The 25,074-nt window shown below is 40.7% G+C and overlaps 2 protein-coding genes across 4 annotated transcripts in view; one reads left to right on the forward strand and one right to left on the reverse strand.

Annotated features, from left to right (window-relative positions):
• Positions 1–4,877, forward strand: part of podn (podocan) — a 60,623-nt gene extending 55,746 nt beyond the window's left edge. For all 3 annotated transcript variants that reach the window (XM_078561223.1, XM_078561221.1, XM_078561222.1), the window contains one exon: positions 4,788–4,877. In XM_078561223.1, coding sequence (XP_078417349.1) covers positions 4,788–4,869 — 82 coding nt within the window. In that variant the 3' untranslated portion in view covers positions 4,870–4,877. The remainder of the gene's footprint in view (positions 1–4,787) is intronic.
• Positions 4,878–14,106: 9,229 nt separating this feature from the next.
• Positions 14,107–25,074, reverse strand: part of slc1a7a (solute carrier family 1 member 7a) — a 78,416-nt gene continuing 67,448 nt past the window's right edge. Inside the window, exons 9-11 of the mRNA XM_078561913.1 lie at positions 23,677–23,811; positions 23,475–23,574; positions 14,107–16,354 (exon numbers count right to left, since the gene is read on the reverse strand). Coding sequence (XP_078418039.1) covers positions 16,145–16,354; positions 23,475–23,574; positions 23,677–23,811 — 445 coding nt within the window. The 3' untranslated portion in view covers positions 14,107–16,144. The remainder of the gene's footprint in view (positions 16,355–23,474; positions 23,575–23,676; positions 23,812–25,074) is intronic.

A 25,074-nucleotide genomic window follows, 5' to 3' on the forward strand; every position in this document is an offset into this window, starting at 1 on the left:
CACCCAGGTCTCGTTGCACATTCCCCTCTCTCAATTTTCATTTCACAGACACAACCGACTCACAACGAGTAGAGTAAAAGAAACTGCATTTGAGAAGCTGAAGTTCTTACAAGTGCTGGATATGGGAGCATACTCTGAGTCTCTTCCACATTCCTTGGTGAGACCACACTTGTCAAGATAATAATCAGCCTTCCTGTTTTTGCTACCCAAGTGGATAACCTCACATTTATCCACATTATACTGTATCTGCCATGCATTTGCCCACTCACTCAGCTTGTCCAAATCACACTGAAGCATCTCTGCATCCTCCTCACAGCTCACCCTCCCACCCAGCTTTGTGTCATCTGCAAATTTGGAGATATTACATTTAGTTCCCTCATCTAAATCATTAATATATATTGTGAATATCTGGGGTCCCAGCACCGATCCCTGCGGTACCCCACTAGTAACTGCCTGCCATTTGGAAAAAGACCCGTTTATTCCTACTTTTTGTTTCCTCTCTGCCAACCAGTTTTCTATCCATCTCAATATTCTACACCCAATCCCATGCGCTTTAATTTTACATGCTAATCTCTTGTGTGGGACTTTATCCACTTGTTTCTCTGATCCACATCTGCCCACAGCTTCTTTAAGACTGTCTATACCATCCTACTCCTCAAGAAACTCACCCTAAGTATTTTCACCATCTCCACCAACTACCAGCCTTTTTCAAACTTGCTTTGTTCCCAAAGACTGGAACTACGTGGTTGCCTTGCAACTACAGTCTCCCCCGCTTGGCGACTCCTTATTCAGGTACCTTCAATCCCGCTTCCCCTAGCCCAGAACAGCATGACTACACCAATTAAAGTCACAAACAATATCCTGTGTGACTGTAGCTCCCTATCTGTTCCCAGCCTCGTTGACCTTTCTGCAATAGTTGACACTATTGGCTACTCAATTTGCCTCTCATGTGCAATCTACCCAAAGATGTCTTCTGATTCCTCACCTTACTTGTCTCAATGCAGAAACTACACTGCTGCCAATGGCATTTCCTACTTGGTTCACCGGGTCATGTTGTGGGAGGGGTGGTAGGGGTGGGGTGGTGATGGCAACAAGTGGCTCATTAATATCTACAAGCTTTGCTTCAACAATGTTATTGGTACTTTGTGGTTGGTTTTACTGTTTTGGTTTATTGAAAAATCATCACGGCGGCAGGTACCAAATTGTGATGATGATACAAATGAACCAAGTAATCATAATTCATAACATAGTTATAGACAATTATTGAAATAAAAATGAAGTATAAAATAATAAAAGGATTGCACAATTATGAGCATTTCAGTATACAATGATTACAGTAAGTTGCAAAATGCAGGTCTCCTTAATTTGCAGAATAAAAAATGAAAGGTCTGCTACACTCTGCAATTTGTATTAAAGTCCGTAGATCATAGCATTGAGATTAATTTCCACATGTATATTGATGGCATATAGTTCTATCTTGCTGCTTCCTCTTTTGATCTAAAGGTTGTCGTCATGCTCTGAACTTGCATGTCTGATACTGAGATTTAAATCAGCTAAAGCTTCCACCAGCTGAATACTTTTCCCCCACTCTCATCAGTACCTCCATGCCTCTGGCCTCAATTCCTGAATATCCTCAGTCAATATCCCCAACTCATTCAAGAAATATGAAACTTGTAATCCAGTTTAGCCCTGAGCTCAGTTTCCTTCTTCATTTCTGTTGTTATCAAAACTACTCTCTTCCATCTCTTCCGCATTTCCAGCCTTAGCTGCATCTGTGCCCTTCTGTTGCCAAAACCTTAATAAATGCATTTATTATCAAGCGGCTTGACTTCTGTAACACATTCATAACTGGACTTTCCAGCTTCAGCTCCCCACAGGCTTCATTTCATCCAAAGAAACCCACATTCTCATCCAGATGACTTTTGGCCACTCTCCAAATCTTCCTGTCCCACCCACGCTGATGCAGGATTGGAAAATCCCACCCTGTATCTCACTCTTCCATCACTTGCCCATTGCAAGTTCCCCAGATGTCAATTTTTGACCTTGTTTTTAAGGCATTGCTCATGGTCATAGAGTCACTTACAGCACAGACAAGATCATTTGGCTCATCAAGTCCATGCCAGACCTGCACAGGAAAACTCAAATGGATCTCCCAGTGCAGTCTCATCCCATTATGATTTCCTCTTGCCTTTTATACCAACACAAATCCTCTGCTCCTCTAACGTGGGACCTCTCTTCAACTCTTATTCCATCATCTGCAATATTTCATTTGCTCTCAGAGTTTTACTAAAATTCTATATCCAGCTCCTCTGCCTGGTCACCTCCTTCCCCATTTTCAAGTCCTTCTCAAAACACTCCTTTTCAATTGTATCTTTGATTTCTTATCCTAACCTCACCATTTTATCTCCCCTTTGCTCTGTGACTACTTAATTTGTTTCCTCCTTCGCGTAAAGTGCTCTGAGCCTTCTCAGTGAAAGGAACACTATATAAATGCAAGGGGAATTATATATTTGCAGGGAAGGACAATGGAAAATGTGGTGAAACAGTGACAATGATGCTACTCGGATATTTTATAAATCACTAAGTTGTTTGTGTTTAACATCATACGTGTGACTTAGAATGAATCCCCAAACTAACAGATATATATTTATCTAACAGATATGTACTTTAATTCTGAACTGCATTGAGAAGTGCAACTACTTTTACCAAATTCATCAATCCCCCCCAATCAATGGATTATCTGCTGATCATAGAATGATACAGCATAGAAGGAGTCCATTTGGCCCATTGTGCCTATTTAATGAGCTAACGCTAGAGTTAGTAAAATATATTGTTTGGCAGGTACAATTTTATTTTGACAGGACTTGAACTTGTTGCTAATTGGGTTTTAATTGGGTGACCCAATGTCAGGAGACTGTTTTTATCCTGGGGTGTAATTCTCAACAGGGATGATTTGAATATTTTATAGTCTTACTGATGTCATAGAATGTTATCATTTGTAAATCATTTATTAAAAGATAACCTAGATTCCAATTGGCTTTGTGGTTTCTTTGAATCTGCAGAATTTACAGTTGGGAGGCATCCTGGCCATTTCTTCTACATCATGGTGAAAAAGGCTTCAAAGATAATGCTACCTTATATTTCTCAGCAGCGGTCCCTTCGCATAGCACACAGGCAGAATCTAATCTTTCTTAATCGGAATAGTGGGGATGAGGGACTTGGCATCAGGGAAGGGTTGGAGAGATTCACTTCAGAGGATGAATATTTGACATGCTGAATAATTAAGACTATGATAAGGCTAAGAAAGCAATAAATTATCATTCACTCCTGAGAAAAATACTACATATGAATCAGTAATATTTTAATGGGTGGCACTTAATCTGTAAATGAGTTTTGCATACACTTGTGTCAACAAGCAATATTTTGATGTGGGCTGTAAAATCTAAACATATTATTGATGGCTGATAAGTTGCACTGTCAAGCACCAGAGGAACATTTAAAACTGGCTGTATTATTAATAGAAATGAGTTGACTCAGGTGAATGTAGTGTAACAGATGTGGAAACTAAGCAACAAGTTTCTAGCAACTGATAACTATTAAGTATAAACTGAAATATGCCAAAGTGAAACCACAATTTAACCAGCTCCATTTGAATGTATGCACTATTGCTGCAGTTTAAGTTACCCACATAGTAGCAATTGTCTACCAAGGGCAAATAATTTTATGTATTTGGAAATCTAAATCTTGATGCTGTCAGTTATATAATTGTAGATCTCTAAAAAAACATTCAATGAAACTGACTCAGGTGTATATCTACAAAAATAGAAAGCTAAACAGTGTAATGTGGAGCAGGTTACTAAAACAGATCAAACTGTATGCAGTTCTGGTGGTGATAACATAAGACAACATAGAAGATAAAGTTGATAAAGTTATTAAAAAAACACCTTTGCTGTCAAATGACAACTGTTGAACACAAGACAGCACTATTCACCATGTCAGATCTGCCTGATCATTCATGAAGCAAAGTTAGTGATGATTTTTCTGAAGCTTTTCCTTTAGTTGACTTCTTTCACTAATGATTGATTTTTCTTGATTTCTAGATCCATATTAGCTTTGCGAAAGCTTTAGAAATAGGGGCATATTTATGTAATGCACTGAATTTTAAAAATGGCAATATTAAACAGCAGATCTTCATCTAGAATTAAAAATTCCAGCAGTTTCCAGAAACCGTGGATTCACCATACCACCTTGTGGTGAGTCACACTACAATAACTAAATTGTTATCTATGCGGTTGAAAAGATTCATAAGAACAATTAAGAAGTGCATCCAGGTTGTTCAGTTATATTCTCACCCTTGTGTTCAAATCTCTCTATGGCCTTGTTCTTCTCCATCATCCTACATCCTCTAACCCTACAATCTCACAGCTCTCTGCATTACTCCAATTCTAGTCTCTCATATAGCAGTCCACCATTGGTGCCCATACCTTCAATTGTGTAGGCCCTAAGCTCTGGAATCCAACTACCACCACCTCACCCCCCTACCCCGCATCTTTTCCCTCTTCCTTTAAGTGACTCTTTAAAACCTACGCCTTTGACCAAGCTGTTAGTCACATGTCCTAATATCTCTCTAAGTGGATCAGTATCGAAAGGTTTTTTGATAATGCCGCTATCAAGTGCCTTGTTACTTTGTACTAGGTTAGAAGCACTATATAAATGCAAGTTGTTTATATAAGCAGCAAAACTTTGGGCATCTCTGTATTAATATTATGCTGTGCCTAATTCACCAGAGGTGAAGCACCTGAGATGACTTTGTTCCATCAGATATTGACTGCCTTACACTATCAGGTCCAAATGAAATTCCAAGATTAAGAAGAATCATTACAATACCAAGACAACAATGAAGGCGTATGATCAATCTTGTAAAATCAAACCTGATGATCATGAGTAAGGTAAACTAATATCCATATACAAATCACCCGTCCACATAATGATTTGTAGACATGGTGCCCATCTAAATGTTCAAAGAGCTTCCTATTGAATGATTAGAAAGTAATAGTGTTGCCAGAATCTCTGTGTAGCACACACTGAATAGAATTTTAATTATAGTGGTTCTACAAAACAAAGAAAGAAAGATTTATGACACAGAAGGAGGCCATTTGGCTTATTGTATCCAAGCTGGCTGAAAAGGAACTATTCAATCTGATCCCACCTTCCAGCTCTTGATCCATTACACTGTTGGTTACAGCACTTAATGTACATATTCACGTGTTTTCTTTTAAATGCAATGAGGGTTTCTGCCTCTACCATCCTTTCAGGCAGTGAGTTCTAGACTCCCAACACCCTCTTGGTGAAAAAATATTTCTTCTCAACTCTCATCTAATTTTTCCAACAATTACTTTAAATCTATGTCCCCTGGTTATTGGCCTCTCTGCATGGAAATAAGCCCTTCCTATCCACTCTATCTGGGCCCCCCATAATTTCATACACCTCAATTAAATCTCCCCTCAGCTTCTCTATTTCAAAGAAAAGAAACCCAGCCTATCCAATCTTTCCTCACATCATCTACACACTTCTAAATCATGTGGCCTATATTTAAGACTAAATCATTGGTGTACATGCACCACAAACAGCAAGAGTCCCAGTACTGAGCCCTGCAGAACTCCATTGGAAATAGCCTTCTGACCACAAAAGCACCCATTGATCATTGCCCTTTGCCTCCTGCCACTGAGCCAATTTTGGATCCAACTTGCTACTTGCCCTTGTATCCCTGAGCTTTCAATTTACTGATCAGTTTGTCATGTGGGACCTTGTCAAAAGCCTATGATGACTGTCCTCGATTAATCTGTGCCTCTCTAACAGATGATTTCTGTCCCAGAAATTTTTCCAATAATTTGCCCACTGCTGAATTTGGGCTGACTGGCCTGTATTTACTCTGGCAACACCTTCTTCTGTTTTTTAATTAACTGTAGTAACTGTAGCTTTAAGGAATGTAGTAATTGTAGCTTTAAGACTTATTTTACTGTATAGTATCACATGACAGTGTAAATGAATCAGCCCTAAGCATGGGGAACCTTAAGGGTGGAGTTTGTGTCTAGTTGTGGATCTTGATGGAAGCATGTAACTGCTGCTGAAGCCCTGTAAATAAAGTTCACTGTTTCTTATGAGAAGCCTGTCTGGAAAACCAAGGCAACATTTTCCCCTCGTTGGGGGGGGATGTGCGGGAGCACGCGTGTTCCAGATTGGCTTCCCTGGTCAGGGGTGTGCCGCCATTTTACATGGGTGAGCCAATTAAGGCCCGCCCAGTGTGAAGTGCTATGTGCTCCCTGTGTGGGCGGGGGGATTCCCTCAGCCGGGAGTGTACTCTTTTGTGCATGCGTGAAACAAGAGCAAAGTGCTGCCTCAGGGAGATTGGCTCATACTTGAAACTTTAAATAAAGATGAGGAAAGAATTTCGCTGCCATGTTCCCTCATGTGACACTGTCACATGAGTTGGGTCATGTCCATAACTTTAATTTTAACACACTCTGAAATTTTTAAATCCCTCATGAAACCTCATCCCGCCTGTGGATGAGGTTTCAAGCTTTTCCAGAAGTGCACCAGGGCTCCCGGCATGCCCGCCAACCTTAAGGTTGGATGGGAAGGTCCATTAATGGTTTCAATTAGTTTTTTTAATTGTCTTAACAGGCTGTTGACAGGTCTGCGGGCGCGCAGCCGAGTCAGCTGCATGCCCGCTGACCTGAGAATGTAAATGATGTGGGGTGATGTCGGGACACATGCCCGACATCACCCTGTGTCATTTTACATGTCAGCAAGCGGGCCGGCAGAACAGAATTTCTGCCTCAAGTCTATAACAACTGGCGACGAGGATAAATTACTTCCAGTGCTGTTCCTTGCCCAGTGAATGTAAGTATCTTGTTTTAAACAGAAGGGGAAGATGTACTCACCAGATATGTCACTTTTTGGCAGGATCAGCCCCTTTGACTCATCCACAGAGGATTGCAATCAACATATAGAATGCCTCGGTTTCTTTTTCCAAGCAAATGAAAAAGTGCAGGAGAAAAGGAAAGCAATTCTCCTCAGTGTCTGTGGGAGTAAAACTTATAATTTAATCCATAGTTTGATGGCCCCAAACGCTCCTGATTCGAAGACCTTCAGTGAATTGGTAGACCTCATCAACCCAAACCCTCCATGTTCATGCAAATGTTCAAATTTAATTCGAGAGTAAGAGCCCCAGGGGAGATCATAGCAACATACGTAGTGAAGTTGAGACAGGTAACTGAACATTGTGACTTCGGGGAAACCCTAAATGAGATGTTAAGGGATTGTTTGGTCTGTGGTGTGCACGATGATGCCATCCAACGATGGTTATTAGCTGAAGTAAATATTGATTTTAAAAGAGCATTGGAAATAGCGCCTGCAATGGAAAGCACCGAGTGGGATTCGCAGGCCTTACAGGGCGTACAAAATGGCACCGTTTTCCAGTTGGGGCAGGAGCAGACCACCGGGCACGGTGCGAAAACCAGGGAGTCAGCCACAAAGTGGGAGGCAGTACCTGCTACCTGAGAATTTAAAAAATATACAGGAGACAGCTCAACAGCAAATCTGAAAATGAATTGTTACTGATGTGGAAGTAAGCATATCCCTGAAACTTGCAGTTTTAAAGAGGTGGAGTGCCATTATTGTCATAAAAGAGGGCACACACTGAAGCAATGTAAAGCAAGATTAAAGGGCCACCTGTCACTTGCTCGCCCTGCTTTCTACCCTTAATGTCACCATGAGCACATCCTTTAGCTAATATCGCCACCGTCAACACCCCTTTGTCCTTTTGTCTATGACATCTTTGGCAATCTCTTCTTTGCCTCCACCTATCATTGGCCCTCTATCCAGCTCCACCTGTTCCATCCCCCTCAAACAGCTTATATTTAACCTCATTTCTATTTTTCTTTAGTTCTGATGAAGAGTCATACGGACTCGAAACGTTGGCTATCTTCCTCTCTGCAGATGCTGTCGGACATGCTGAGTTTTACCAGCTAATTTTGTTTTTGTTTCAGATTTCCAGCATCCACAGTGTTTTGTTTTTCTCTTAAAGCAAGATTGAGACAGACTCCTGGGCAACAAACTAAACTGATCGAATTACATTATGTGGAAAAACCAGAAACCACTAATTCCGATGTTTATTCTCTATTTAATGTGAAAGTAGGGAAAACAGAGCCAATCACTGTTACTCTGCAGGTCAATAGAAAACCTTTGATTATGGAAGCGGATATTGGTGCATCAATCACTATGGTGGGGAAGCACACATTCAAATATTTAAATAAGGGTACTCAACAATTGAATATGGAGCAAACGTCAGCCAAATTGAAAACTTATACTGGTGAATTCATACAAGTGAAAGGTATTACCACTGTACCTGTTTATTACAAGCACCAGACAGCACAGCTCCCTATGATTGTAGTGGAAACTCTTTCGAGTTACCAACAGTCACAGATTGCAACTTCTTTCGAGTACAATCACAGTTCTTGGTTTTCCAGGAGTGGGACATGAACCCACAACCCTCTGATTCAAAGGCGAGGGTGCTATGAACTGAGCCACAGCTGACACCTCTTTAAAATCATTGATACTCTTTCGAGTTATCAACAGTCACAGATTGCAATTCTTTTCGAGTACAATCACAGTTCTTGGTTTCCAGGAGTGGGACATGAACCCACAACCCTCTGATTCAAAGGCGAGGGTGCTATGAACTGAGCCACAGCTGACACCCCACAATTGTAGTGGAAGGTGAAGGACCAAGCTTTCTAGGTCGTAAATTGTTGAGGGAAATTAACCTTGATTGGCCAGTGAGATTTCAAAAGGAAGCCGGAAGAGTTCCTGAGTTTGAGAAGGAGCAAGGCAAGGTACTTCAGAACGACCCTGGAGGGTCCAAGGGCCTTAACAGGATGCAGAAAGAGTGTGTAGGCATTCAGCAACCTGAGGAAATGAAGACTGTCTTAAACAGCAGCATGGAAGAACAGCAGAAGAAACTCAAGGAGACTCTGCTGAATTACAGAATTCAAGATGAAGCAAGTGAGCTTTGCAAAGAAAAGGAAAACCTGTTGAAAGACCTTCACACACTAAAAGGGTCCCTCAGGTCAAAGTTTGTACCTCTGGAAATTTATGAAGGGAAACAGAATAAATTTACCGTCACTCTGAACAAACTGAAGAGCCTGTTGGCAGAGGAGACGCAGCAATGTTCAAGGTTCCAGGAAGAAGCCAAAAGATACAAGAAGGAGGCAGAACAGCTGAAGAATCAGCTGAGTGAAACTAAAGAGGTATTAGAAGGAAAAGCCGTGGAACTTTCCAAAATGCAAGTGGGTGATGAAGCCATGGGTAGCTCAACCTGTGAACTGAACCAAGTTGAGATTTTGCCTGAGAGAAGTCTGGCCGACTGTGAAGTCAAAATGAAGGATGAGACTAAACTTTGTGGTAGACAGAAGAAGACAAGATGAAGATGGCTCAGAAAAGACAATGAACGGCTTCCCCACACTACTACAGGCTCAACACCTTCAGAATTACTTATGAAGCACTGCCTTCATACGAGATTAAGCCTGATACTTCCCAATTTGGAGGGGAAGGAAGAGAACAGTCAAGGGCATCAAAAAGTGACTCATGATTTGCACAGTCAAGAGCAAGAATTTACTGTCGGTGAGACAGTATTTGTGCAAAACTTTGGTTGGATCGAGTTGGTCACCTGGTGTAATACTTTCTGCGACAGGACTGTTGTCGTACCACATGGAAGTGGAGGGCTGGATCACCCGTAAACATGTGGATCATTTGAGAAGAAGGGCAATACCCCAACAAACTGATGTTCCACCTGTAACCATTGTAGAACTTGTGGTCCCCGTTGTGATTGATAAACCAAGGATAGACATACCAGATATCTCTGTTGGAGTGGATAACACTGAACTGCCTGTGCTTAAGGAGGTACCTGATTTTGCTGCGGTTCGAGAAAATGAAGATTCAGCGAGAGATTCTAAAGTCGTGGAGCTATGGCATTCCACCTGGATCAGGAAATCCTGAGAGACTGACCTTATAATTTCATAACCCGTGCATATATTTGTAATGACATGAATTTAGTTGTTTTTGTAAATATAGGGAAGAATTTTCCTCCTCTCGGGGGGGGGAGGTGGGGGGGAAGGTTCAGGAGCAGGTGCGTGCGGGCACACCTCCGATCAGTGCCCCCGATCAGGGGCGCGCCGCCATTTCACATGGGCAGGCCAATGAGTTGGAACATGTGCATCACTTTTAATTAAATTTTTATTAAATTTTTAAAAACCTACATGAAACCTCATCCTGCTTGAGGGGATGAGGTTTCATGCTTCTTCTGAAGCCCGCCAGGGCTCCCGACCTGCCCACCAATCCTAAGGTTGGATGGGCAGGTCCTTTAACTACTTCAATTAGTTTTTAAATGGCCTCAATTGGCCATTGACAGGTCGGCGGGTGCACAGCTGATTCGGCTGCCTTAACAAGGTATTAACACCTTAATATTTCCTCCATCGCTATGTTTATTCTATCCAAAATTGAAATGATGCGGGGTGACGTCGGGAGTTCCGCCCGACGTCATCCCGCGTCATTTTACGTGTCGGCGAGCGGGACCCGCCAAACTCAATATCCTGCCCATAAATTGTAAAAAAAAATTTAAAGGGGGAGGGATGTAGTAACTGTAGCTTTAAAGAATGCAGTAGCTATAGCTTTAAGACTTATTGTACTGTGTAGTATCATATGGCAGTGTAAACAAATCAGAGTTAAGCGCAGGGAACCTTAGGGTTGGAGTTTGTGTCTAGTTGTGGATCTTGATGGAAGCATGTAACTGTTGCTGAAGCCCTGTAAAAAAAGTTCATTGTTTCTTAGGAGAAACCTGTCTGGAAGATCAAACCTGCAACATCAACAATACAATGTTAAGAGTCCTACAGTCCTCCAGCACCACCCCTGTAGCCAGAGAGATTGGAAAATGATGCCAGAGTCATTACTATTTCTTCCCTTGCTTCTCTTAGCAGACTGCCATGTATTTCATCCAGGCCTGGTGATTTATCCACTTTCAAGGATGCTAAACACTTTAATATTTCTTCCATCACTATGTTTATTCTATCCAATATTTCATGCTCCTTCTTAAATACACTGTCTATTTAATTCCTCTCCTTTATGAAAATAGATACAAAGTATTCATTAAGAACCATGCCCGTGCCTTGTGCTTCCACACATAAAATTACCTTTTTGGTCTCTGATTGGCCTCTCTTTAGTCATCCTCTTGCTCTTCGTGTATTTATAAAATATCTTTGTGTTTTCCTTGATTTTACTTGCCAATATGTTTTGGTGCTTTCCTAACTTCCTTTTTGATGTCACCACTGCATTTTCTAAACTTCTCTCGGCTTTCTTCAGCATTGAGTATCTAACACAAGCTTTTCACTCAAGTGAAGAACTATCAATATATAGGATCAAGCATTTGCTGCTCATGATTTGGAAGATTGCCTTCATAGCAACTTCAGAAGGCTTAGTTAATTTAATATAAAAAACATATATATATGTTGTCGGTTCAAAAGAGAAGTGATAATTGTAATGTACTCATCCAGACACTGGGAGATTTAATTCTTAAGCAGCAACTCTGCTGGTATTGAGCAATTTGAAAATAACTGGTAAATAAATAATCAGTGTTGAAAAGGACACACAGCAGAATCTTTTTTAACCATAAAGTGGAAAATACACCTTTATTAGGTTCTTATGTTACAATTGTATTATATTATGTTTGTTTTCTATATTATAGTTTCAAAAGAAGTGTTGTAATGGGTATTATTCTCACAGATGTGTGGATATGTTGCTTTTTTTCTTATGATGGCACTGATGTACAGTTTTTGCACGAGCATGATATTGTTCAGGGTCAGCGTAATGTTTGACAGAAAGTTAATGAAAGACTTATGATTTGAAAAATGTCATGATGAAATAATCATATTTTGTAACTGTTTCAGGACTTTACACATTTTAGTAAATTTCAAAATCTGGCTTAGGACTTCTTTTCTTTTCATTTTATTTCAGTATTCATCAAGAACAACAGAAAACTATTAATGACCTTGATTTGGACAATCGGTTCCAATTAAAATCACAACAACCTGACTGTGGGCTTAACACAGTCAATGCTTGCCCCGAGAAAGAGGATCAAGGTTAAATATCAAAAACGTCAGTGCTAATCCAAATATATCTGACAAGGTTTATCCTTTATCCCCTTGGACTTTTTATTTATTGTTCAATATATGGTATAGTCTTATCTCAAAAGTAGAAATGGAAGCTGGGAAATATATATGCCAGTCTGAAAACACATACATGGGACCTGGCTGTCCAACTCACAAGGAAATGAAAAAGTCCTTTGGGCTGGCACAAGTTATATTTTGCCTGACATTAGCAATAGCATAGCTCTCATACCATATTGGTGGAGTTTTATGCCAGCAGGAACTTACAGTCCCGTTGAAGTCGATGGACTTTTGAACAGTTTGCTGCATTTTATCACCCTGCCATCCAAGGGACTGTAAAGTTCCACCCTGGGATTCTACACAATCCAGCGAATTTCATAATCTGTTTGTGGGAGGCTAAAACTGCAGTGTTGATTACTGCATTTCTTGTAACAGGGCAGTACAAAAGTTGGTTTTTAATTGCACAGATACTGAAATTTAATATTTTTAAATGACTTAAAAAGGTATTCTTTGCCCTAAAACTCCTGGCTTTCTTAAAATTAGAGTTACATTCCTTTTTTTGTCTTACTTTCTTGTCCTATGCTACACATGCTGCCGTAGATGCATGTGTGTGTGACAGTATCAGCAGGAGTGACCAGCACGCAGCCCTTGTGGAGACAAAGTCCCATTTTCACAATGAGGATCATGGTGTGTGGCACTACCACTGCTCTAAATGGGATAGATTTTGAACCGATCTAGCAAGTCAAGACTGGGCAACCATGAAGCACTGTGGGCCATCAGCAGCAGATTTGCACTCAACCACAATCTGTAATCTCATGACCCAGCATATCCCCCACTCTACCATTACACCAAGCCAGGGGATCAACTCTGCTTCAATGAGGAGTGAAGGATGGCATGTCAGGAGCAGCACCAGGCATACATAAAAATGAGGTGTCAACCTGTTGAAGCTACAACACAGGACAGCATGAGCAGCAATTGATAGACAGAGCTAAGTGATTCCACAACCAACGGATCAGATCTAAGCTCTGCTGAAGTTGCAGGTCTACCTGCAAGTAGGTAGCAGAATTCAGTGAGCACCTCTTTCATAAAATGGAGTCCACACACAATGGGCAGAATTTTGCCCTTGGTGGGCAAGTGGGCCCCACCGGCTCAGCGGCGGGTGGGCAGCCGAACTCCGCCGCCAAAATGAGGCCCGCTGCCATTTTGAGTGGGTGGGCCAATTAAGGCCCGCCCAGCGGGCTGCCTGACAGGAAGCGCTTTGCAGCTGTGTGTATTTAATAGAGCACTGCTGAATTAGCTGGAGCACTGAGCTCCAAAATAACAATGTTGGCTTAAAATTAGCATTACACACTGACTGATGTTATGACCTGCCTACTCTACAAACTTCTGGCACATTCCAAAGGCTATTCTATTGGCCGCCAAACATGTCTGACACAATGTGCTTGCCATTTTGAAACCAAAACAGCACCTGTGATGCTGAAACTACAGGTGCTAGAGAACCAAATTTTGAAGCCAACATTCCTTAAGTAACTCATGGTAGTTAGACAACTCTGTATTGGATATGGTGTAAAGAACACACGTCTGACCCATACTGCATGCAGCAGATATATAGTGGTTACATAGCAAAAGTCCTGCCGCTGAGTGTTTCTTCCTCATCACACTACTTTTTACTTTAAAAAGTTGCAATGGTTATCTTTCTCAATAACGTACTGTCAGTTGGAGTGCAGTGTAGATTTACCAGTACAGACAACTAGAAAATATGATAATGACAGTAATGACAATGAAAAAGCCACATCTACAAATCACCAATAGCCTGACATATTCAACAGTACTCGAGCAAATCACACAAAGTACACAATTTCATTAAAAAGGATAATTTATTGCCACTCAAAAAAAAAAGGTCATTAGGAACAATAACTTATGGTCATACAGGTTACATGTAGTTTTGTCTTTCTAGCAAACAGACCTAGCAAACAGCGGGTCATACAGCTTCTGAGAATTCACTGCTTTCAGCAGACAGAGATCAAAAAAAATGTATCATCAGCTATGCCTTCACAAAAATATTACTTCCATTTAGATACACTCATTCTCTTTATATCTTGCATTTGTTTTGTTTTGGCTGATATTGTAATATTTTCCACATATCTAAACAGTATAAATTCTAAATTTCTCTAACATCAGACTGTAAGTGGCATGCAGTCTGCTTCAGGTTCAGGTAGTATTAAATGATGATACATTTAAGCTAAAACAGTGAAAGGATTATTTCATAAAAACACAATACAAGAGGTATGACATCAAAAGGAATGAGAGTGCATCCATTAGGTGATTACTGGACCATTAACTGATTGCAACCTGCCATCCCATTCAAAGTATTTATGACCAATTCATTGAAAAAATACATTCTTAGTGTCCTTCAATACAGAAATTTCCGCAGATTTATCTTAATCCTTCATTCCTGTAGGTCAGCATAATTTTGCAATAAAAGATTGGTTCAGTGAAGCAGAACTGTTACTGGGTGGGAGATGATTAGAGGAACTTCTTTAAAAAGAACTTCGGAAGAATATTAAATAATTCCAGGGTTAGTATAGACCAAACAATTGAATTATGTGTGGAGTGTAATGACTACTTAATTGCTAGAGCCTTCAAAACTTAATGCTGAATAAACAACTGATTCAGGATCTTTAATGTAGAGTGTAAGGGTAGGTACATTTTCTGGAGTTTTCTTTGATTTATCTTTTGGAGCAGGAAGAAATTTTGTAGAACCTTACTTCCAAACCAAACATTTATTTTTCTCTCAACAACTCAATAAAACTTGCATTAAACTTTTCTTCCCTCATTCCTTCTCAGGACTCAAAGCTGTGGAACTGTTTACTTCCCTTGATCTTCCTTTTATCCTACAATAAGCAAGCTCTTAAAATGTGATGTTTAACTTTCTTCCTACTCTTCTTGGTCTTAATGAGTTTTGACTTCCCTCCTTTAAACCTCTGAGATTAATGGGTAAGGCTGAAGTCCATGAAAGAGAAGCTGTCACACATCAGGATTTTTGGCTATAAGTGGTTAGAAGAGAGTTTAAATAAATATACATTTGCGCAATGCTATTAAGTTAAATTCAGCTCCAAAGAGCTTAAAACCACAACATGCATTTCCAGAAATGGAGATAACAGTTCATGAAATGTCTCTGCTGAGATTGGTGTTTCCTGTATGTCACAACAACTTGAGACAATGAAGGGTCATTACAAATGAATGAAATGTTGGCTGTCAGGAATCCCCAATTGATCATTCTTGGAGCATGAAGAGCTGGAGGAGGGCCTTTGGCCTTCTGGCCAGCCAAGAAAGGAGCCCATAGAGATTTAGGGAGTAAATTTCCACAGTGATATTTCCCACTTGGCAAGTGTAACTTTGATCAGTAATACAGCCAGATTCTAACACTGGAGACTGCGCACCCCAAGGAAGGAAAATTCCTAGACAATGATTATCATTCCTTCTATCTTACCCCTTCATATACCAAAACAACATGCACCTGCTTCCTCAGTCTCCTAACTGGATAGAGTTCAGGTGAACCTTTGGGAAAGGGCAGAAAGGGATCAGGACAGATAGGAAATGGCAATAACAAATGTGTTTAAGTCACTACTTCTTATTGTTGCAGGTGAAACAAATGCAAGAATTTACACTCAAGTTATTACATTGTCCTGTTCAAGAAATAACCTAGATGGACAACAATTACATGGTATTTATTTTTAAAAAAAAAGAAATAAAATGTTTTTCACAAAACATGAGTAATAATTTACAACTGTGCATCATCAGCACTATCATTCATCAGTTTTGCTTTTCATTTCTCATGTACATATAACATTTCCAACTATGAGGTAGTCATACACGTTACCAATATGGCATGAAATACTCCTGTTGAATACAAATTCAGGTCACTATACTTTGGTCTCCAACTCATCTATTTCAATGGTGCAGTGATCCTTTTTGGTGTTGAGGCCCAACTCCATTTGCACATTATGGGGTCCATCTGTGGTAACTGCATAGATTTGTTTGTCTGCCTTGTTAGCATCATTTGTGCATCCATTTCTCTGATAGGCCATGATCTGATTAATGCTTGTAGGCTTTGTTTCACAAATCAGTGGAACCTAAATAAGATAAAATTGTGAGATTAGATAGATCACTCATTGTATCTGAACAATTTGATAAACTGCAGGTCACTCAAACAATGATATAATTGCTTTGTCATGTACAGTTAAGATGACAAGATTCAAAATCATAGTAAATTTTAATCTTCATTTCTTGGGCAGTAGTGTGGTGGAGTGGATCACTAATCATTACAGAACCATCTGATTTACACTGCATTATATCAATGAACAGAAAACTGGATAAATGATCCACTCTCTCATAATACCATCCAGTGAAGTTGAAAATGTATTCCTGTATCCTAGGTACTGAATCAAAGAAGTTCTTAGGGAAGATAAAGGTAATGGATAGCATTTTAGGATTCCAAGACAGGAAGTGAATGAAATGCAGTACACCATATGAATTCAGTCAGTTACCATATTTGAGGGAAGTAGGAACTTGTGATGTTCATTCTACTTTTCTCCTGCAGTCTCCTCTTCCAGGTGTAAAGGTGGCATTGACCTGGTAAACAACTATCTTCGTTTTAGCAACTGGGCATGGCATTTGGTTCATTGACTACCACACATCCTCCTCGCAAAGTGGCACTGGCTACGCACCATCAAACATCCCATAACAACCACGCTTGGCCACCAATCATGACTGTATCTCCCCCAACCAAAAGGACAGGTTGTGGTAGTTCTCGCACCAGAAAACACTTTACAAAATAGAAGGGCATGATGATTGACTATGTGCAGAATGTTGTCATCTGCATCTGGTTCAGACACAGGTATGGGGTTTTCTGCACCAGCTACACATGCATTCCCAGTTGAGGGGAGTAGAATAATACAGTGCAATAAGTGTCTCAGCAGCAGTCTCACTAGCCTACATGCTTAAATGCAACATACAATGCTTTATGAAAGCTTTGTAGAGTTAATTCCATAGTCTCATGCTTCTAGCACATGGTGGCAGCTGCAGCCAGCTGCATTGCAGGAAATCACATGCACATAACCAGTGACTTTACATCTATTAAAATTAAGGAATCAAAAATCTCCCCTTATTTCTCACACTATTCTCGCTGTGAGTGCTGGTCCCCAATAGCAGCTTGGAATTGGGGTTCTTATATTTAAACCACAAATAGAAAACTAGAGGGTATAAAGTGCTGGATGTTTCTTTGTAGTATTCTCTCTCATGTAGGATGTGTGACGCTGCATTTACATCACAGATCTCACGCAAAATATTGCATAATAGAGAGCTATAGTGTAAACATGGCACACATACACCATACTCCCAATGGGCTACTTTGGTGGGAGATCACTGGAAACCACGTTTACACGTCAATTAGGAGTCTCTGCTGAAGGTACAGTGGCTGATTAGGAAAAACCCAAGGAAATTCCTGATGCAAATCCAATTCTAATCTGGCAGGAAGAAGTATCTTAGAGCGGTACTGCTCCTTAATTTCTTGCCAAAATAAAAATATTTAGGATCAGTTTCGGTGCCCCCTCTCACTGTATTTAATGGAAGAACAGATAATCAAAGATAATCACTTCGATATAACTGTGAGGAGGTTATGAGACAAAAGCTAAGCTTGTATCCTCTTCAGAGCCATCAGGAGCTGCTGTGTAGATAGATTATGATGGAGTATGGCATGAATTGGGAGATAAATGTAGGATTTCACTAATCTGAAATTACAAAATGAGATCCTAAATCATTTTTTTCCATCTGCCAAAGGCCACCACCAATAATGATCAAAAGTATTCACCCAGCTAGAGCCAATGACAAACATGTCCAACAACAAACCCACAAAGCATTTTTGACATCATTCCAGTCACACACAGCCCAGTTGTGGGTTCTAGTCACAGTAGAGAATACAAGTAAGCAGGAAATTACCAATTAATTTAACTGATATTGATGGTTCTTAAATGGTTTCAGGTTATTGTGGTTTTGTATGTTTCAATCTTTGGAGAGATGTTGAGCAATCAGAAAGAACCAAGCTTAATTTTGTTCTTGTGAGGAATATTTTGGACCAATTATGGATTTTTCAAAATTGAAAAGCTCTGTAAGGCCAAGGGGAACCTATTTAAATGTTTTCCACTGATTCTCATAATGGCTTAATGTTTTTTGCCAACATCAGGAAAAAGTTGAATGCTATGGGATTATATGGAAAATCTTGGATTAAGGATAGATAAGAGAATCACTGAACCTATTTCTCTGATAAGGTTGCGTACTGTCAGCCATTTTATTCAAGATCTTCTTCAATTATGTTTTGACAATGTCATATGGAAAAGACTTAAAATGCTGGATTTTAACTCTTGGTGGTAGCAGGAAACGTGGTAGTGGACTAGTCACCCATCGGACACCTCACCTGATTTTCCTTCAGTACTTCAACTGTAAGAAAATCAGGCCAGGCGCATAGCAGGCAGCCAATCCTCTATTAGCCTTAAAGAAGAAAGGATCTGTAAAGTATGTCCTACAGTATTAGTGTCCATTCTAATAATGAAAGCTGCTAAAGCCTCTAAATAAAAACTGTATCAAATGCAGTGCCCTTTTGCAAATCAGTGATATTTTAATGCTGGGGGTTGCTTTAAAAGCATCTCTACACAGTATTTCAAACTTCTGGCATTAGCTGAAAGACAGCATGTCACAGGAGACAGCAGGCATTAGGGCCAATCTGATTTTGTCACCTAACATAACCTCTACATAGCCATAACAATAGGGAATTGGTACCACAGATTCTAGATCACCACAAAGTTTGTAATGTTTGAAGGTTTTTACCTATTTGACGTAGAAGTGATTTTCATTTAATCTATATTCTGAAGTTGCTATGAAGTTTAATTCTGTTCACCAAGGGTCAACTTCAGAAGACAGACAGAAGTTACCTCTTATACTACAAAAGAATGCTGCGGATGCTGGAAATCTGAGATAAAAACAGAAAATGCTGGAAATACTCATGAGTATGCCCTGAGGATTTCCAGCACTTTCTGTTTCCATCTCTTGTGCTATGCAGAGAATAAAATTCAGAATACCAAATGAATCAGCCATCTCAGAATTATATATCTTGATGACAACATCAGTTTAAGGCAATAGGGAGTCATCCAGCATAACAGCAGATTCCACCATGTCTCAGGCTCTGCTCATCTGTCACTGAATTCTTCACTCATGCTTTTGTTACCTCTAGATTTGATTATTCCAACTCACTCCCAGCTGATCTCCCTTATTCTACCCTCCATAAACACGAGATCATCCAAAACTCTGCTGCTCGAGTGCTAACTCATAACAAGTCCCATTCATCCATCACCCGTGTGTTGCTGACCTACATTACCTCCCAGTTAAGCCTCATCTTGATTTTAAAATGGTCACCCTTATTTTCAAATCCCCCTAAAATCTTTCCCCTCCCTATCCTTGTAATCTTTTCCAGCCCTACAATCCTCTGAGATATCTGCACTCCTCCAATTCTAACCTCATGAACATTCCAATTTAGCACTTCATCACTGGCAACCATGCTTCAGCTGCCAAGGCCCTGTGCTCTGGAATTCGCATCCTAAACCTCTCTGTCTCTCTACCTTTTATTCCTCCATTAAGTTGCTCCTTAGAACATACTTCTTTGAAGAAGCTTTTAGTCAACTCCCCCAATATCTCCTTACGTGGTTCAATGTCATCTTTTCTTTGTTCACTCTTGTGAAGTGCCTTGGGACAATTTACCAAATTAAAGGTGCTATTTAAGTACAAGTTCTTGTTGCTCTTGAGATGTTCATACCTTTAAAATTAGAATGTTTTACATTCAAATGGTGCCCAGCAAGAGATTCAACTAAACAGAAATCATAATTTCCACACCAGAGGGGACGTTTTTCAACCTCAGTGGTCACATTTATTGGCAGCTTGGTGGTCCAATCCTTGACATAGTGGTGAGGGTCAGAGGTCAGCTTTTCACCATTTCCTTATCTCTCCCCCTAAAAAGGCAGCATACACCTTGGACCTGGAACAGTGTCAGATTTCAGGGATTTTTTGGCCATTTCTACTTTAAGGCTCTATATAAAAAATTTGAGTTGTTTAAAATGTGCTTTGGAAAAGGGTTTATTCCTCAAGACAGCCTTATGCTGGTCTCTGAATCCAAAATTGAAAGAAAAGTAGTTAATATACTTATGGAAATATTTCCCCCGCCCCACAGAGAGCAAACAATAATTGATTAAAAGTGTTTTACTCTACAAATTTTAATCTTTTCCTGACTAAGAGAAAGCAGCAAAGATACCAAGAACGGCAGCCTGGTGTTTGGACTAAAAGGCAGTCAGACAAAAAAAGTTGCAAAGAGAAATTAGTTCTGCAGATGGATTGTGGGACCGAATGTCAAAAGATTATCCTGTCCATGTAAGAAGACCCTCTGAAGCAACATAATTCTTTTCGAAGTACAGCACCTGGTGTAGAAGGAGCTCACAAACAGTTAGTGCTTAAAAGCCAGTCAGCTTGCAAGCCAGACACTAACGTTTGAAACAAGTTTGTTCTAGAACATGGAGAAAACGCGTAAAAGGGGAGTTGATGACAATGGGCTGAATTTTGCCCTTGACAGGCGGGCAGCCAATCGCCGCCGCCAAAATGGGCCCCGCTGCCATTTTAAGTGGGCAGGCCAATTAAGGCCCGCCCAGCGTGACACCCGACGGGAAGCGCTATGCGCTTCCTGTGCGGGAGGTGGGGGGGCGGAGTCCCCAAATGTGAGATTGAGCTCTTTTACGCATGCACGCAAAAGAGCGCACATCTTCCTGAGGCTAAGTGGTGCCTCAGGGAGATCGCTGAAAGGTTCTCAAAGTTTAAAAAGAAAAAAATCATTAACATGTCCTCTCATGTGACAATGTCACATGAGATGGGACATGTTAATAAAGTGCACAAAAACTTTATTAAACTTTTTTAAAGCCGACATGAAACCTCATCCCGCCAGTGGATGAGGTTTAATGTTTTTTCGGAAGCCCTCCGGGGCTCCTGGCCTGCCCACCAACCTTAAGGTTGGACGGGCAGGGCCTTTAATTGTTTTAACTACCCTGTCAATGGCCTCAATTGACCATTGACAGGTCGGCGGGCGGACAGCTGATCGCACTGTGCCCCCACCTTCCTGAAAATTTAAATAGGGCGGGATGATGTCGGGGTCCCCACCGCCAGCTCGCCGACAGAAAAATTCAGCCCAATATACGGGATTGAAGTGATGCAGCTAGAAATGGAGGGTACATGTAAACTCAGAGAAAAAAACAAAAAACTGCAGATGCTGGAAATCCAAAACAAAAACAGAAACAGAAATACCTGGAAAAACTCAGCAGGTCTGGCAGCATCGGCGGAGAAGAGCACAGTTGATGTTTCAAGTCCTCATGACCCTTAGTTCTGTTGCAGGGTCATGAAACATCAACTGTGCTCTTCTCCGCCGATGCTGCCAGACCTGCTGAGTTTTTCCAGGTATTTCTGTTTCTGTTTTTGTTTTGGTACATGTAAACTAACTGAAATTAGTTGAGAAACAAAGCCTAAAGTATTTGGTCAGGAAATGTAGATATGAACAAAGTAAATAGAAAATTCTGTAGGATAATTCAAATGCGAATTTCATGCTTGCTGTTTTCACCGAACACCAACTCCACACAAGCTAGTATATTCGTATTTATGTCAGTGAGCTCCCAACCCTTAAAGCTCTAGTTCCCTCTGGTGAGCTCCTGCCAGTCCAAATGAACTCAGGTTGGGAATATATGTGAAGGTTTATCACACAGTGTATGGTTTAACACTTATGATCTCATGCCAAAACACTCTTGTTTTTGAATTGCTGCCACATTTACACCTTCCTGTTCATTAAAGGGAAATTAATCTCTTTCCCATGCCATATTTCATGCCGTTCTCTATTTTATCATAATTTCTGAACTTTTCCTTATTTACTCCAAGTTCTCTATTTAAAATATTCTTCCACATTGTGTCCTCAATCAAGACCTGTTGCTCTATCTCCTGATTGTCATAATTCTATCCTAGCAGCTCAGAACTATGAATCTTCTTAACCCCTTCAGTCTTCCCTTTATACTACAATTGACAGGCTTCTATAACTAAAACACAGTGTCACCCAATCACTACTCCTTGGAGTGTCTTGTATTTCCCATGTTCTAAAATTGATAGTGTCCTGCACTATAGAGCATCATCTCTTAGCTGCACTTCTTTATATAAATCTATTATGGCCAGAATTTTCCAGCCCCTCACACCAGCGGGATCATCTGGTCCCGCTGATGTGATTGGAGATTTCAATTGCTCAACAGCCCTGCTGCAGGGGAATCCGCCGTGGGGAGGCTGGAAAATTCTGGCCTATATCCAGAATTTTTTAGCAAACCCTTTTTTTAAACATGTAAATGAAAGGGATCACTATGCAGTCTACATACAGCATCCTGAAGAGAATGACACAGGCTCTCTCTCCCTCCTCAAATTAAAGAAAAGTTTTGGAGGAAGCATTTTCACGTGAAAACAATGGCCCTTCAAACATGAAAGTCACCGGGACAATGTCCTACATGTCAAAATTTCATAGCCAAGGTACTCTCGGGTTTATATATTGCAAGGTGAGTGTGGAAAGACTTCAACACAGCAAGAAACATTTGTCTATACAAGAATAAAATAACACTTAGGAACTAGGGAAAAAAAGACTCATTGCAATGCCCAAAAAATAAAAGCAAAGACAATTTAGCTATTGCAATCATTGTTCAGAGTGAGGTTTTTCTTCCTCTCCTGAAAGTGGTGCAGCTTTGTGAGTATTAGCAGTCAGCCTCTGGCACCTTGCTAAAAATGCTTTTCTTGAGGGCTAAACCTAGACAGTGCAGAAGCTTTGTGTCCACAGGGAACATCATTGCTGACGTTGATCCTGTCTTCGCCCGATATCCACACTCTTTACAAGGGAGGTCCTGGTTGCTTTGACTGAGATAAGTTAACACAGATCAGGCATCAAACCTGGCATCTTCCTGGGCTGAATGGCTCATTGTCATACCAGATAATTAATATATAGAGCCACTGTGCTTTTGGTGGAGCATATGAATTATTTTCTATGACTAATTATTAGACCATCAGTCTTCGAAAGAGTTAACAAACCGCTAGACACATCTGTTGAGTAAAATAAAGTTTGAAAAGAAAGCGAAATAATTTTCCTACTTCATCATTTTCCTGAGTGAAATTCTTTCGGCAGATATGAGCCATAATTCCAGCTGCCAGAGCATCTCCCAGAACATTAATCATAGTCCGAAATCTATCCCTTTAAAAAAAACACTAAATGTTAGCAGTCTGTAAAAATAATAGCCAGCCATTTGAGATAAAAACAACAATAAAAAAGGAAAATATTTGCTTTACAACTTACAACGCCCAATCTACTGCAATTATTAGAGTGATGTCATCTGTGGGAAGACCAACAGACGTCAAGACGATAACCATGGTCACCAGACCAGCTTGTGGGATCCCTGCTGCACCTATACTGGCAGCTGTCGCTGTTATGCTGGAAAAGAAAAGAAATACAAACTATTTTTGTGGGTTAAGACTCCAACTTTTGAATGTAAGCTTTTCCTGCCTTTACCCCTAACTCTCCTCCTGTGACAGAGGGGGTGCCCTTTATCCACACCTCGAGAGATTCTGTTTTAAAGCCACAAGGTCCCAGGGCAAACAAGAGTGGCATTAGGGATGGTGCCACCTTCAACATTTCCTTCCCATTTTGTGCACTGTAGCACTCTCAGCACAGCTGGCATCAGGACTTCAGTTATGCAGGGTTGAAGGCAGCAATTGGGTGCTAGTGTACAATTCTTTTTTTTTTGGAAAAATATACTTTATTCATAAAATATCTGAAAGAACATTACACAACATTTCAAAATTGCCATCACAAAAAGTGCAATCATATTCCAGTTTTCCACATAGATCATGAGGTGCTTCAATACGATCAATGAACATTACAGACATCTCAACAAGATCGTTACAGACGTGCAATGGGGTTCAAGTTATCGACATAGATCATGTTGCACTCTGAGGTGCTTCAATACAATTGTGATACATGTAGTATTCACTGCATACATTCAATGTGAGTCATACAGCCAGAGGGGTCTATACACTTTCCAGCCATTTGGTGCACTATGTCAGAAAGGTCTTAGACAGTGACCTTTCCCCATTGCGTCTTTGCGGCGGCTGCCCCAAGTTTAGGTGTGTCCCTCAGCACATAGTCCTCAACCTTGGAATGTGCCAGTCTGCAACACTCGGTTGGGGACAATTCTTTGCACCAGAAGGCCAACAAGTTTCGGGCAGACTAAAGAGGGTCTTTCACCAAGTTGATGATCCTTCAGCTGCAGTTGATGTTTGTCTCGGTGTGTGTCCCTGGAAACAGCCCGTAGAGCACAGAGTCCTGTGAGACGGAACTGCTCGGGATGAACCTTGACAAAAACCACTGCATCTCTCTCCAGACCTTCTTTGCAAAGGCACATTCCACAAGAAGGTGAACAACTGTGTCTTCCCCACAACAGCCACCTCGAGGGCAGTGTGTGGAGAGGGTGAGACTTTTGGCATGTAGGAAGGATCTGATGAGGAGGGCCTTTCTTACCACCAGCCAAGCTATGTCTTGGTGCTTGTTGGAAAGTTCTGGCGATGAGGCATTCTGCCAAATGACTTTGACAGTCTGCTCGGGGAACCAACCGACAGGATCCACCATCTTCCTTTTCCCTCAGGGCCTCTAGGACGTTATGTGCTGACCACTGCCTGATGGACTTGTGATCAAAGG

This window comes from Cetorhinus maximus, chromosome 17, assembly GCF_964194155.1.
Source record: "Cetorhinus maximus chromosome 17, sCetMax3.hap1.1, whole genome shotgun sequence".
In the NCBI taxonomy this organism is placed as follows: Eukaryota; Metazoa; Chordata; class Chondrichthyes; order Lamniformes; family Cetorhinidae; genus Cetorhinus; species Cetorhinus maximus.